Raw genomic sequence first — 14,799 nt, forward strand, 5'->3', positions numbered from 1 at the left:
AAAAAAATGAAAAATAAGAGTTGGTAAGATAACGTGGTAAAACCAAACAGTAACGTGTCTTCTTTATAACTAGTACTTTACCCCGTGCGATGCACGTGTTTAGGCGGGATTTTGGTCTAAAGTTTGCGCCTAAACATGTATTGTGTTTTAATATATTAAAGATTCTCTTAAACAATTTTTTAATATTATTAAAAGAATAAAAAAATGGCCAAAAAACAAGGGAGAAAGTTTGACTAATTAAAGAATAATTGAATATGATATTTAATTAACACAATGAAGCACCATGGACACGTGAGCTAACAACTTTAATACTCTCTGACGATGGAATTCATCTTCTCCGACAAACAAAACGCCATAGTCACCATGGCCGATTTCCAAAAAAAAAAAACAAAACGCCATGGCCGATTCTCTCATCTCCAAAACTCAACAAAACAAACTAGATACCATCATTCTTGCCCTTTCTAATTTTTTTTGCTTTTTTTTTTTTAAAAACTTTTTTGGGTCAAATTCAAAAAATAATTGGGCCAGAGCCTGGGCATGTGCCCAGCCTGGCCAGGCCCAAGAACCGCCTATGATTGGAGGCACACGAGTACCTAATTTGAGTCACATAACAATATATATAACTTAATAAGTCAAAGGAATTAAATAATTGATAGTATGTAAATAGATAACTGAAGCATTTAACTGAGATGAAAACAAGACATGTAACTTCTTATGAAACAAAGTGGTTCATTGTGATTACAAAATTGAAAAGCCATTTCACAATCTCCCATTCAACTAAATGAACTCATTGCAATGCCAACCAAACCAAAAACAATACGTGACCCCAACAATATACTATACTATGCACATAACATTCCTTTCTATTAAAAAAAGAAAAATAGAACAAAATGAAGAGAGAGAACGCTCCAACTTCTCTCTACCTTTTCAGGTAGAGAGGTTCCTGTTCCTTTTTCCTTGCTTCTGACTGGAGGTTCTTCACGCGGTGCTTATCGGAATGGAGTGGACGTTAGCCAAGAAGAAAGATTTTCGGGTCTTTAGTCAGAGATGGGATACTTTTCCGTTCAACGGAGTGCGCAGAATCAGGGAGGATGAATGTTTAGTCTCCATCTACTTCTCTGAAATTCAGGATCGTATTAGGGCTAAGGATGTCTTTGAGTTATTTGGGTGTCATGGAAATGTGGTGGAAGTGGTTATCCCGCCCAAGCCGAATAATTTCGGTAAGAGGTATGGTTTTGCTCGGTTTACTAACGTGGAAGACGTGCGAATGCTGGCTGTGAGGTTGGATAATATTGTGATAGACGGTAAGAAGATGCATGCCAACGTTCCAAGGTTTGAAAGGAAGAGGAGACCAGGGGGTGGTGGGGGTTCGGGAGGCTTATAGGGGAGAATGTTTGCTTACGGGCCGGGGAGTAGGCTTGATATTGGTGGTTCGGGAGGTTCATCTTCAAAGGGAGTCAGGAATGGTGTTTCTTATGCCAAGGTGGTTTCCTCGGGTAAGCAGCTTTATCCAGAGATCTGTAGGGTTAACAACTTTGTTCCTCTAGACGATGTTAAGAGCAGATTGGCCAAGGCGTTTGTGGGTGTTGTTCAGTGTCCCGGATCATCTTACAATATCCAAACTCATTTTGAAGTTGAAGGTTTATTTTCTGTCAAAGTCACTCCTTTAGGGGCCAATTTGTGTCTCCTTGAAGAGAAAGAGGAAGGGTTCATCAGTGAGCTGATAGGAGAAGGTACAACTTGGTGGAAGCAGTGGTTCAAGCTTATTAGACCATGGAATGCTTCAGACGTTGATTCGGAGAGGGTGATGTGGATTCGTATTTAAGGTGTTCCTTGCCACGCTTGGTGCTCGGAGTTTTTCGTTAGCCTTGCTGAATCTTTTGGTTCTTTCATTTGCCTTAATGAGAATACGACAAATAAGTCTTGTATGGATATAACAAGGATGATGGTGAGGGTGCCCATGACGTTCTCTTTGATGGAAAAAACAGTGGTAAGGATATACGGGGTGGAATATGGGTTGATTTTCCGTGAGGATTCTTTCGGTCCGGTTCGCATTAAAAATGTTGGATCATCATATGTCTCCAAGAGTTCTGTTGCGTCTAGTTCAGAAGATTCCTGGTCTCAATCCGGGACCGAGTTAGAGGAAGGGGAGGAAGATGAAGATCTTATAGGAAACACTGTTTTATCCGATGGTCAATTTAATTTTTCTTTTCAAGGTGTTGATAGTGACCATCAGAATAAGGGGAAAGACAAGTCAATTCAGCAGGAGGATTTTTTCTCAAAAGAAGTTTCTTTTGACAGATAGGTAGAGAAAGTTCATGAAAAAATGAGGGATAGTATCAGTGCTTTACCTTTACTCTCTGATGCAAACGATACGGCTGCCTTTTTGCTTTCTCCTGGTGGGCCCGATAGCAGTGTAGAAGTAGTTCCCTGCAGTGACGAAGGAAAGAGGAAAGCGAAAATAATAAAATACAAAAAAGTTTCTGATTTTTTTAGGCCTAAAAAAATGGCTGTATCCCGGCCCAAGAAAAACAAGAAAACTAAGAGAACTAGATCTGTGGCTGCACTCAGTTTCGGTGGGGCAAGACCTGTGGATAGCGCTAAGTCTTCTGATCCAATCTCTCCTTGTTCTCTACCGGAGAAAGATATTATCAGTGATGGCGCCAGGAGGTATGGTGAGCATTTGGAGGAATCCGACCTCTTTCGTAATAACAAAAGACACGTGTTATCCTTGAGACATGGGGGAGTGAAAATCTATGGAGGGCTATCGGCAAGTTGGGGGTAGTTTCATCGTAGACAGATGAAGTTCTAAGGGACAAAATTCAAGTTATGGAATTTTGTAGTAGAGCGGCAAAAGACGGAGGGAAGGGTGCTATCAAGGTGTCTCGATGATTGTTGGAACCTTAAACATTAGAGGGGGGTGTAGCGCGGTGAAGAGAAGGTGTATACATCAAATTATAACCAAGGGGAAGGCGGATATCTTTTGGCTGCAGGAGACGAAACTCAGATCATGTTCGGTGGAAATGGCCCAAAGTTTTTGGCGTCAAGACGAAGTCGATTTTTCTGCCTCAAATTCTGAAGGTATGTCCAGAGGCCTTATCATTTTATGGAATGCTAGAATTATGGAGGTGTTGCTTAGTTTTAGAGGGCCAGATTTTCTTGGTATTAAAGTTATATGGAAGGATAGGATGTATTATGTGTGCAACGTATATTCTGCCTGTGTTCTGTCAGCGAAGCGTACTCTTTGGGCTAAATTGCTGGATTTGCAGGCTTGTTATTGTGACGGTGAGTGGCTTATCGGGGGCGATTTTAATGCCGTTAAGAATAGAGGAGAGAGATTAGGAAGGTCCGTGGGAGGCAACCAAACAGAGTGGGGAGAGTTTTCCAGCTTTATAGACAATTCTGGTTTAATTGACGTTCCATGTAAAGGGAAGAGATTCAGTTGGTTCAGCGGAGACGGAAAACACAAAAGTCGTATTGATAGGTTTCTCGTGTCTAACAATATCATCTCTAGGTGGGGAGTAGTTGGGCAACTCGTGGGGTTGAGAGACATTTCTGACCACTGTCCCGAGTGGTTAGTGGTGGATAACAAGGATTGGGGACCGAAGCCATTTAAATTCAACAACGAGTGGTTTCAACATAAAGAACTCATGCCTTTTTTGGAAAGGGAATGGAAGGAGCTGATTGTTAACGGTCATGGTGATTATGTCTTGAAGGAAAAATTGAGAATCTTAAAAAGGAAAATATTATGGTGGAGTGCTAACATCTTCGGCAAAATCGATTTGGACATGGAGGAAGGGGTGAGGGAGATCAATTCTATCGATGATCTTGATCCGGATATTGTGGTGGAGGAGGACGTTAGGGGTAACGCGAATAGAAAGTTTTGGTTGAATCTTAAAATCAAGGAGAACATGATTAAACAAAAGGCGAGAGTGAGATGGATAAATGATGGTGACGTTAACAGTAAGTATTTTCATTCGCTTATGAAAAAAAGGCTTGAGAAGGAATTACATAGGAGCTATCTCTACTGAGTCGGGGCTGCTCTCTTCGGTGGCGGATGTCAAAGGGAAGGTTTTCGATCATTTAAATTCTAAGTTTAAGGAGGAAGAATGGAATAGGCCCGATTCTTAAAGGAGGGGGATTAAATTCTTTGAGTATGGAGGATATGAGTCTTTTGGAACAACCTTTTGAGGAAGCGGAGATAAAAGAGGCGGTGTGGAATTGTGGCGGAGGTAAGAGTCCGAGACCGGACGACTATTCAATCATGTTCTTCAAAAAGTGTTGGGAGTTTATAAAGATAGATGTTTTGAAGTGCTTTAAAGATTTTCACGCGGGTGCTTTCCTCTCTAAAAGTATAACCTCGTCCTTCTTGTCCTTGATCCCTAAATCCAACAACCCGTTGAATTTAGACGATTATAGGCCTATATGTTTGGCAGGAAGCATACATAAAATTATATCCAAGGCTTTGGCAGGAAGACTAAAAAATGTTATCGGAAGCATTATTTCGTGTAGCCAAAGTGCTTTCGTCCCTGGAAGGCATTTGTTAGACGGAGTTCTTGTGGCTAACGAGTTGGTGGACTATTCCATTAAGGAGAAGAAGGGTTGTTTACTTTTTAAAGTTGATTTTGAAAAAGCCTACGACAAGGTTAGTTGGGCTTATCTTCGAACTATGATGCGGAAGATGGGTTTTGGGGAGAAATGGATGAAATGGATGGAGGGGATGGTTTTTTCTAGTAGCATGTCGGTCATGGTTAACGAGAGTCCCACAAAAGAGTTTATAGTAGAAAGAGGATTGCGACAAGGCGATCCGATTTCTCCGTTCCTTTTTGTCATTGTTGCGGAAGGATTGAAATTCCTAATCAATCGAGCGGTGGCCAACGGAGACTATGCTAGTTTTGTGATAAAAGAGTGTTGCTTCTTAGATGTGCTTCAATTTGCGAACGATACCCCTATGATTGGAGATGGTAGTTGGGCTCATCTATGGGATATCAAGTCCGTGCTGAGGAGGTTCGAAATGATGTCGGGGCTCGGTATTAATTTTCGAAAAAGAAAACTCATCGGAATTAATATTAGTAACAATTTTCTTGATATTGTCACTAAATTTTTAGCTTGAAGCAAGGAGGATAAAGAGTTCACCTTTTTGGGCATCCCTATTGGAAGCAACCCGAGGAGGATATCGACTTGGCAGCCCCTGTTAGGCAAGATAAGGAAGAAGTTGTCCTCTTGGAAAGGAAGTCTCCTAAGTATTGGGGGGAGGATTACGCTTTGGAAGTCGGTTTTAGGGAGTTTGGCTATATTCACATTTTCTTTTTGTGGGAAGGAGCGGATGAAAAGAGGCGTATTCACTGGGCTAAGTGGGACAAAGTGTGTTTTCCTTTTGAAAAGGATGGTCTGGGGGTTAGACGGATTGAAATTTTCAACTTGGCGTTACTATCTAAGTGGAAGTGGGGAATTCTTGATGAGAAAGATTCTCTTTGGCATAACATTTTGAAGGCAAGATACGGCGACATTAATTTAAAGGTGGTTGACGGAGACGATATCAATGGAGGGAGTTCTCTTAAGTCGGCATGGGGGAACGAAATTATGTCCTTACTAAAGACGCAGCCTTTGGATCATTTTTATCAAAATTGCAGGTATGATATTGGTAAGGGATTTTACACTTCCTTTTCGTCTGCTCAATGGTCTTATGCAGGTTGTCTTAAAGAGGTTTTTCCTCTACTGTTCTCGGCTTCTTCATTGCAAAGTGTAGCTGTAGCTTTAATGGGGAGCTGGCAGGCGAATGTTTGGACTTGGGGCGATTTCGGTGTTAGTCGTTCCAATCGGGACAGGCCCGAGGTCGCTGCTGAGTTGCTTCTGCTGCAGCAAATGCTGGCGTTTGTCATGCCAAAGAACAGGGAGCATGACCGGGTCATGTGGCAGGTGGAGAAGAACAGTAGTTTCTTAGTGAAAAGCTGTGTTAGCATTGTTAGTAACGTGCATTTTTATTCTGGTCCCATGGGTAGACATGATGGAGTGTTCAAACGCATTTGGAAGATGGAGGTACCGTAGAAAGTAAAGGTTTTCGGTTGGAAATGTTTCTTGAATATTATCCCGACGAAGGTGGCGTTATCTAAAAGAGGTATGTCTTTTCCTAACAACTATGGCTGCATTTTTTGCAACACTCATGATGATTATTCTGTCCATACTCTGTTATGTTGCAACTCGATGGATTTGGTTTGGAAAGATATAGCTGAATGTATTGGTTTCGATGATTATAAGGCGGAGGATTTCAAAGAGAGTTTCTTAATTTTGAGTGACTTCATTAGGAGAAAAGGGGTTCGTAAGGGAAAGGAGGGAGTGGTGTGGTTGGCGGTATGTTGGACTGTGTGGTTGGTTCGTAACGGTATTACCTTCAACGATGATACGTGGAATGTTTCCGACATTGTTTGGGATGTGAAGACCTTGGTTTGGAGATGGTATTTTGTGGGGAAAATTATCCAACCCTATTGTAGATTTTATGAATTTAGTAGAAATCCTCTCTTTTACTTATCGTAATCGCAATTGGCGTGTAATTTTTCTCCCTCCGGGCTGGTTTGCCCGTGTATCTTTGTGAACTTCGGTTCCTTTTAATATATGTTTCTGGCTTTTAGAAAAAAACATTCCTTTCTATTCCTATAATGAATTGGCTCTATTAAAAATATGCAATCTAGTGCCAAATTGCTAAGAACACACAGAGAGAACTGGTAGTTTGTTAAGCATGAAGAAAGATGATGGTTAATACAATTGTTTGCTCGACAAGTTAGCTAAACTCTCCGTATTATCTTTAGTTTTTCCTAGCAATAACTAACTTGTATCTAGTTGTAATTTGTGGTTGAGAGTTCATCGAGCATCAGTAATGGTCAAGCTCAACCTAATGCGAATTTCAACACCAACAAAAGTTTTCATAATGATACCCTCAATCCATATTTCATGCATCCGAAGAAGAATCCAGCTACTGTGTTAGTGGTTTCATTGTTAAATGCCAGATATTATCTTTCATGGTCCAGATCCATGACGACGACATTACGCTTCAAGAATAAACTTCACTTAATCAACGATGTCTTACGAAGAACACCAAATGAAGATCATGATTCTATTGGTTGGGATCAATGTTACACGAGAATCATGTCAAGGTAAAATAACTTTCTGGATCCTGAAATCTCTCAAAACATTTTATGGATGGAAACCGCTTCAAGCATATGAAAGGAACTTAACAATCAATTTTATCATGATGAAGTGTTTAGAATTTCAGATATTCAAGAAGAGATTTGTATTCTAAAACAATGTTATTGTTCTATCTCTTCTTTTTATTCCAAGCTCAAGATGTTATGGCAAGAAATGGATAGTTTTCGCCCAGTTCCAGCTTGCAATTTTAATGTTTCTTTGCCACCCGAACAACATTTGGGTTTGGGTTTCAGTTCGGGTTCGGGTGCGGGATTGGGTAGTGTGAAACCCGCACCCGATCCGACTCGTTGCGATCCTTAGTAGTTACAAGGATTCTGATCAAGTTTTCAGATTCTTGAAAGAATCAAATGATTAATCTTTAGCTGATAGATCTCAAATCATGTTGATGGATCCTCTTCCCAACATTAAAAGTTCTATTCTTTACTTATGCATCAAGAAAGGAAATTGTTACTCCAATGGATGAATCCAAACTTCTTGCGTTTCCTGCTGGTCAATTTCAAGGTAGAGGTTCTTCTTCTCGTGGCAGATATGGTAGAGGTGTTCGATCATTCAATGGTTGAGGAAGAGGTAATCAAGTTTGCATCCATTGTGGCATGACAAATAATACCTTTGATATGTTTCAAGAAACATGGATACCTCCAATTGGCAGCAACTATGACTGATCAACAATGTTACTTTTGATGAGTCTCATGATGAGGAAGTTCCTGATGATAATTCATAGTGTTAATCACCTCACTACTCATTCCATGTCCAATATAGTTATTATTTATACTTTTCCTCTCAGTGTCACCTCTGATTCTTTCATACTTGATATAGGTGACGTTGGTCAAGTATGCTTCTCTCGAGATTTTTTCTCTTGCTTGAAGAAAATCTCTCTCATTATAGTTAAACTCCGTCATGGCTGTTTGGTCACCATTGATTATGGAGGGACCATCATTTTTTATAACAATTTCATTATAAACAATTTATTGGGCACGCGTTAATTTTATTTCAATCTCATTTTAGTTCCTAAACTAACTCAATATTTATATTGCCAACTCACTTTTACCAAATCTTGTGTTATACAAAACTCTTGCTCATAAAATATAATTGATGCAACTGATTTGAGAGGTGGCCTGTACATTATCAATCATCCTCGAGTTACAGTTTCCAAAACACTATCATACATTTCTGACTCATGTATTAAAGCTTTTCATTTAAACCATAATACACATGTAAACTATGTTAATCAACGCGTTCCTTCATCTCATGATTCTTGTAGTATTTGGCATTTTCATTCTGGTCATCCTTCTCTTGACAAATTCATTGAACTAAATAACTCTTTCACTTTTGTCCACATTATGCAGTTGGAGTTACCTTGTGATGTTTGTTTCTATGCTAAACAAAAAAAGAAATCCCTTTCCTAACAACACTCATAAATCTATCAACAACTTTGACCTAATACATATGGATATACGTGGACCTTTATCCGTTCCTTTTATTAATGGTCACAAGTATTTTCTTACAAATGTAGATGACAAAAGGATATTTAGATGGGTTTTTCATATAAAGTGTAAACCATAATCATAAACCCTAATTAAAGCCTTTGTATCTATGGTTAATACTCATGTTAATACCAAAATTAAGTTTATTAGATTAGATAATGGTAACAAGTTTATTCTCAAATATTTCTATAAGGAAACTGGAATTACACTACAAACATCGTGTGTTGGTACCTCTCAACAAAACTGCATAGTTGAGAGAAAACACCAACACATACTTGGTGTTACTAGAGCCCTCCAAAAAGTGCATGTACTTGGGTCTCCAGACTGGTGTTAAGGGTCACATCTTATTTGATATTTCTTCCAAAGAAATATTTCTGTCCAAAGGTGTCATTTTCTTTGAATCCTCTTCCCTTATAAACTTCAATCTCACACTTCCCACAATCATTCATATCATCATGTATCTCATCCTCCAAATGATTGTTTTGACTTTCCATACATTCATAAGTCTGAACAATCAGTCGCAACTGACATTGTTCATTCTAAACCTTCAACATCACTTACACCTGAGATTCCTCACGTTGAATCCTTTTCTTCACATGCCATCCAATTCCAATATTTAACCCGAGTCTATTCCAGCCGTCTCTTTGGATCCTTCACCTTCAAACAATAATTTTCAACTTATAAGATCCACTAGAATCATTAAACGTCCAACATTTTTACAAAATTATCATTGTAGCTTGATTGAGAATACAGTTAATTCCATTCATTTAGTTCTTGCAACATCATCTTCCATAAGTAAGTATCCCCCTCTTATTTCATTTCTTACCATAATGTCCCTACTATTGACCCCACATATATTCTCAATTTGTCATCTATTGTTGAACCTCATTCACTTGATGAGGATATTTGTGATGAAAATTGAAAAAATGCTATTCAATCTAAACTAACTTCACTAGTGAATACTAATACATGGAAACTGGTTCCCTTGCCTGATCTCAGGAAATCATTGGATGTAGATGGGTGTTTAAGCTCAAGTTACATGCTAATGGATCTGTAGAGAGGTATAAGGCAAAATGAGTTTCCAAGGGAGTAACTCAAAATGGAAGGACTTGATTACTTAGTCACATTCAGTCTAGTTGTAAATATGACAACAATCAGAACTTTCTGGCCATTACAACTGCTCAACAATGGCCCTTGTTCCAACTTGATATTAATACATCATTATTACACGGGAATCTCAATGAAGATGTCTAAATGCAACCTTCTTCTGGCCTTGAGCTACCTCATCCTAACTTAATATGCAAACTCCAAATATATTTATATGGCTTGAAATAGGTAACTAAGAAATCGTATACTAAACTTACTGCAACTTTGACACAGTCAGGATACCCTCAGTAAAAATCGGATTATTCATTGTATACCAAGTCCAATGGTGTTTTTCTACAGTGGTCCATATTCATATATCAAATCCATCTACATAAACAATGATCAAATGCAGTAATACCTTAGTATCCTGACAGCAACTTGGTAATCACATTACCAAGTTGTTTTCAGTGATCCCTGTTTTTTTATAGTAATACCTTAGTATCTTGACAGCAGCTTGGTAATGTGACCACTTGGGTTTGTTCATAAACTTACTCAAAATTCCAACTGCATAACAAATATTAGGTCTGGTGTTACATAGATATCTCAATGATGGAACCAACCATTTAAACATTGTAGCACCTATATTATAACCCTCAACATCAGAATCCAGCTTGTGATTTGTTTCAGCCGGTGTGATTGTAGATTTAAAATTTGGTAACTCAAATTTATTCAGAGGTTTAAGTTCATACTTCAGACGATGCAAGATCATACCCTTTTCAGAGTACATAATGTCCATCCCAAGAAAATATAGCATGTTTCCTATATCAATCATCTCAAACTCATTCATAAAAACCTTCTTGAACTTGACTATCTCATATGAACAACTCCCTGTTAGAAATATGTCATCAACATAGAGACAAACCATAATCATAGTTCTTTTAGAGGTATGTTGAACATAGACCCCATATTCTTTCTCACATTTTCTAAGTCCTTGAAGCTTGAAAAATGAATCAATTTTCAGATTCCAAGCTCTAGGATCTTGTTTTAGTCCATACAAGGGGTTATGCAACTTATGCACCATCCCTTCCTAGTTATTTTTCACAAATCTAAGAGGTTGTAACACATAAACTTCATCTTGTAAAGAAACATTCAGAAAAGCATAATTCACTTCTAAATAAATCATAGACTAAATTCGATTAGCAGTTATAGTAATCACCAATATGATTGTTTCATTTCTAGCTACATGCACAAACACTTCAAAGTAGTCTAAACCAAATTTATGTATAAGTCCTCTAGCTATTAAACTTTCTTGATGTTTAGCAATTGATCCATCTAGATTCATCTTTATCTTGAAAACCCATCTGAAACTGATGGCTTTCTTGTTATTTTGAAGCTCAATCAACTCCCAAGTCTTGTTTCTTTATATAGCTTCAAGTTCTTCTTTCACGGCGTTCAACCACACTTTCTTCTTGAGTTCCTCATTTATGCTAAAAGGTTTAGAGTCCACTGTAGCAACCTGCCCTAAAAATTAGACTTTTAGAGTCGCCACCTATTCTGAAGGGCGAATAGGAAACCCTACGTAGATACGAGATTCGGGGTAAGATACTATATTCAGGTCGAGGGAAGGTGTTAGGCACCCTCGACCCTTTCCTAATGGCTAATATTCAAAGATAAAGGTTTATGGCTAACTGTCAAGGTTTTATAAAGATTTTAACAAGGGGAAAATTGAGATTTTGAGGAAGGGGACTCGCCTTGTTGCCAAGTGCCTACGTATCTCCTTAGGGAGAATCAGAGTCAACGTAGTTCGGGGCACAGGATTGTACGCCTTAGAATTGAATTTATTTGAATTTGTTTTGAAGTTGTTTTGAAATGCGAATGTTCGAAGGTATTTTGAGTTACCTTATCGTAGTTGTGAACATCGCAGTGTTGAAACACCGTAGTATCGTGGTTTAGTGTATTTTGAGTGTTTTAGGATTTGGGCGTACAACCCTGATTTTAATTTGTACTATTAATCGCGATGATCAATAGGTTTGATCACCATAATTAACAGATTAATAAAAGCATTGCTAATTATTCTAATCGATTGATTCGATTATCACCGTTAGCAAATTGATGTGTTTTAATAATTAATTATTGATTTTATCGTTATCCCTCATAATCGATAGATTCGATTACAAATAACAACGAGTTTTAAAAGGTATGCTAATCATCGTAACCAATAGATTTGGTTAAAACCATTTAGCAAAATAAATATTATTTTAATTATAATTGATTAAATAATCAAATAATCGATTATTATCCATCGCGACCAATAGATTTAGTCGAAACGAATAATAAATTAAATTTTAATGTTTTAAATATTTTTAACTCAATTTAAAAAAAATCAAATTAATTTTAATCCAAATTAGAGGTATATCCTTAGTGTCTTATATTTTTGTTTTCTTTATATTTTAATGATCAAAACTAAATGATCGATATTAATTTAATGAATGCCCGATAAAACTAAATAAATGACTAAGTCTTAATAAAATGAATTTTGTATTTTGTGATTTATATTGTTTAATACAACTAAATACATTACTAATTAGTTAAGACTAAATTAGAATTTATTTTTTTTTTTTAATAAAATGAAAGCAACGTCCCTTTTTATTTTATTAAGGGGAAAAGTAGAATTCAATTTATTAGGAGATTTTGTTATATATTTTCTTGTGGTAAAAACCAACTAGAATAATCTAATAGTCATATAATTAAACTAATCAAAAGAAAAAATCTAAGTTAAAGGAAAATAAACAAACTCACCCTAAACAATAGCTAACAACTAAGAAAGATGTATCAGTATAAAGAAGTGGTCCTTTCCACTAATTCCTTCCCAATTTGGTCCAACCGTACGCCGCCACATGGCGGAACAAAGAGAAATTAAAAAATAATAATAAAAATGGAACCATCATGTTGCACGCGGAGAGAGGAAATTTTTTTTCAAGTTTTAACTATTAGATACTTTCTCATAATCTTTCTCTTTCTAATCTTTTCTCTCACTCGGTTTCTCTCCTCTTTCTCTTCAAAGAACAACAACCATATTCATAATACAACCCAGAAAAATCAACAATATTCATCCCCATCCTTCAAACCCTAAATTCCCAGAAAATTCCAATCGAACACAATAAGAAAAAACCAATCATCATAACAATCAATCCTAAAGCTAAGTGTAAATCGGATTACCTCTTTGCCGTGAATCTTCGAGTTTTCTCCCTTTGATTTTCCCTTTTCGTTTTTCCAGGTTCGACCACGAGGTGCAAGCGGCGCGGCGGAGAGGGTTCTAGCGCGGATCGACGGCGGCTTTTGGAGCTTCCATTTCGCGTTCGTGATGTAGATCGCGAGAGACGATAAACTCCGAAACTTCTACCCCTTCTCCTTTTTTTTCGGTTCTCAAGAGAGCTTGAATGGATTGAATTCTCCCTTTGCAAATTCTAGAAAGCCACGGTTTTGTTCTTGAATGAGGCTCCGCCGACTGCCAAAGAAAAAAAACCCCCTCTTTTGATCCCATTCACTTGTATACTTATAGTAGATCCAATTTAGGTCAACAAAACTTGTATAAATCTTTAATGGAATCAAAGATTAAATGTGATTTGGGCTCAAATTCGGAATGAAGATTTGGAAAGATTTTTGTAAAGGTTTTGGAGATTTGATATCAAATATGCTGTCTCGGATTTGAATCCGTTACTGTTCCTATGAACGAGGACTAATAAAAAAAATAAAAAAACTAAATAATAGTAATAAAAAACTCTAATATTTAAATAACGTGACACCTAAACTTTTTAATAAAATTTTTTTAAATTTTTTTTTTAAAAAGATAATAAGATTAATCTATACTAAAATTAAAAATTAATATATACCAAACAAAAGCAATAACAAGTAATTGAGAAGGAGGCGGGGTTTGAACTCGGGACCTTGTGTTTGTATTCTTTCCACATGCTCTTTTACCAACTGTGCTATCTCAATTATTCGAAATAGATTAGAAACTAAAACATATGAAGAGTGACAAACTTTGGGGTATGACAATGTGAGTTCAAATTCTTGCCCCAACTTGAGTGTAGTAACCAAATGAATTACCTTTACAACAGGGAAAGCCGAAATTACAAGAATCTCTTGATCTCATGCCTTAGAAGCTCAATGAAATGAATGATTATGAATGTTATGACTTAGTGGAATATGCAAATGAATGTGAAACAAAAGCCAATCAGGGTTAGAAACATGAGGGCAAATTTTGGGGTATGACATCCACCATCATGCAAAAATACTAATCCATGTCATGCACACTAAATTATGGGTTAGACTCTTGAGATTAAAACACCTAATCTCCTTATTCAATATAATTCTCCCATTTAATAGAATAACCACATCCTTAGAGAGTTTAGGGTATTCACATTGCGCTAAAAGTTTAGCTTCTGATACTTCTCTCTCTGCGCCAATTGTTGTTTGGAACTCATCTCCTTGCATCCCAATTTTTTTTGTGCCATGACAACCTAGGATTGAACAATTACATATTTGATGGTGTTTAATTGGATTTTTGTTTAATCCCGTAATATTTATTCTCCTTATATATATATATATATATATATATATATATATATATATATATATATATATATATATATATATATATATATATATATATATATATATATATATATATATATATATATATATATACGGGCAACTGATCAGTGCTTTCCCAAGTATACGGGTCATATTGGAGTAATAAAAAGACTGTCGAACATACAGAGACCTAATCGTCAATCTATCGTTTCTATCGTTACGGTGTTTATCTAAGGCTAGGATTGAAGTTGCGTAAAGTAAATTAAATAAAGGACTTGAATTAATATTAGAGAAGTAATGTTGGAATATAGATCTCATCAATTTGTTGATACTTTTGGTGTTCATAAATTGAACTTCTACGGGACAATACTTTCTATTTTGAAAAGAACCAATTGAACGGGAACTGTCGCTTCCGCATATTCAGAACCGG

At 36.9% G+C, this 14,799-nt stretch overlaps 2 protein-coding genes across 2 annotated transcripts; both read left to right on the forward strand.

The window, feature by feature from the left end:
- The first annotated feature begins 997 nt into the window (after positions 1-997).
- On the forward strand, positions 998-1,384 carry LOC131619687 (uncharacterized). The gene has a single exon (XM_058890758.1). It carries the CDS (start codon positions 998-1,000, stop codon positions 1,382-1,384), a length of 387 nt encoding a protein of 128 aa, XP_058746741.1.
- Positions 1,385-3,023: 1,639 nt separating this feature from the next.
- Positions 3,024-4,031, forward strand: LOC131619688 (uncharacterized). The gene has a single exon (XM_058890759.1). It carries the CDS (start codon positions 3,024-3,026, stop codon positions 4,029-4,031), a length of 1,008 nt encoding a protein of 335 aa, XP_058746742.1.
- The last annotated feature ends 10,768 nt before the right edge of the window (positions 4,032-14,799 follow it).

Source organism: Vicia villosa, linkage group LG7 (genome assembly GCF_029867415.1).
Source record: "Vicia villosa cultivar HV-30 ecotype Madison, WI linkage group LG7, Vvil1.0, whole genome shotgun sequence".
Lineage (NCBI taxonomy): Eukaryota > Viridiplantae > Streptophyta > Magnoliopsida > Fabales > Fabaceae > Vicia > Vicia villosa.

Excerpts from the sequence above, each read along its gene's own strand:
- LOC131619687 (XM_058890758.1), top strand. The coding sequence starts at position 998 with ATGGAGTGGACGTTAGCCAAGAAGAAAGATTTTCGGGTCTTTAGTCAG.
- LOC131619688 (XM_058890759.1), top strand. The coding sequence starts at position 3,024 with ATGGCCCAAAGTTTTTGGCGTCAAGACGAAGTCGATTTTTCTGCCTCA.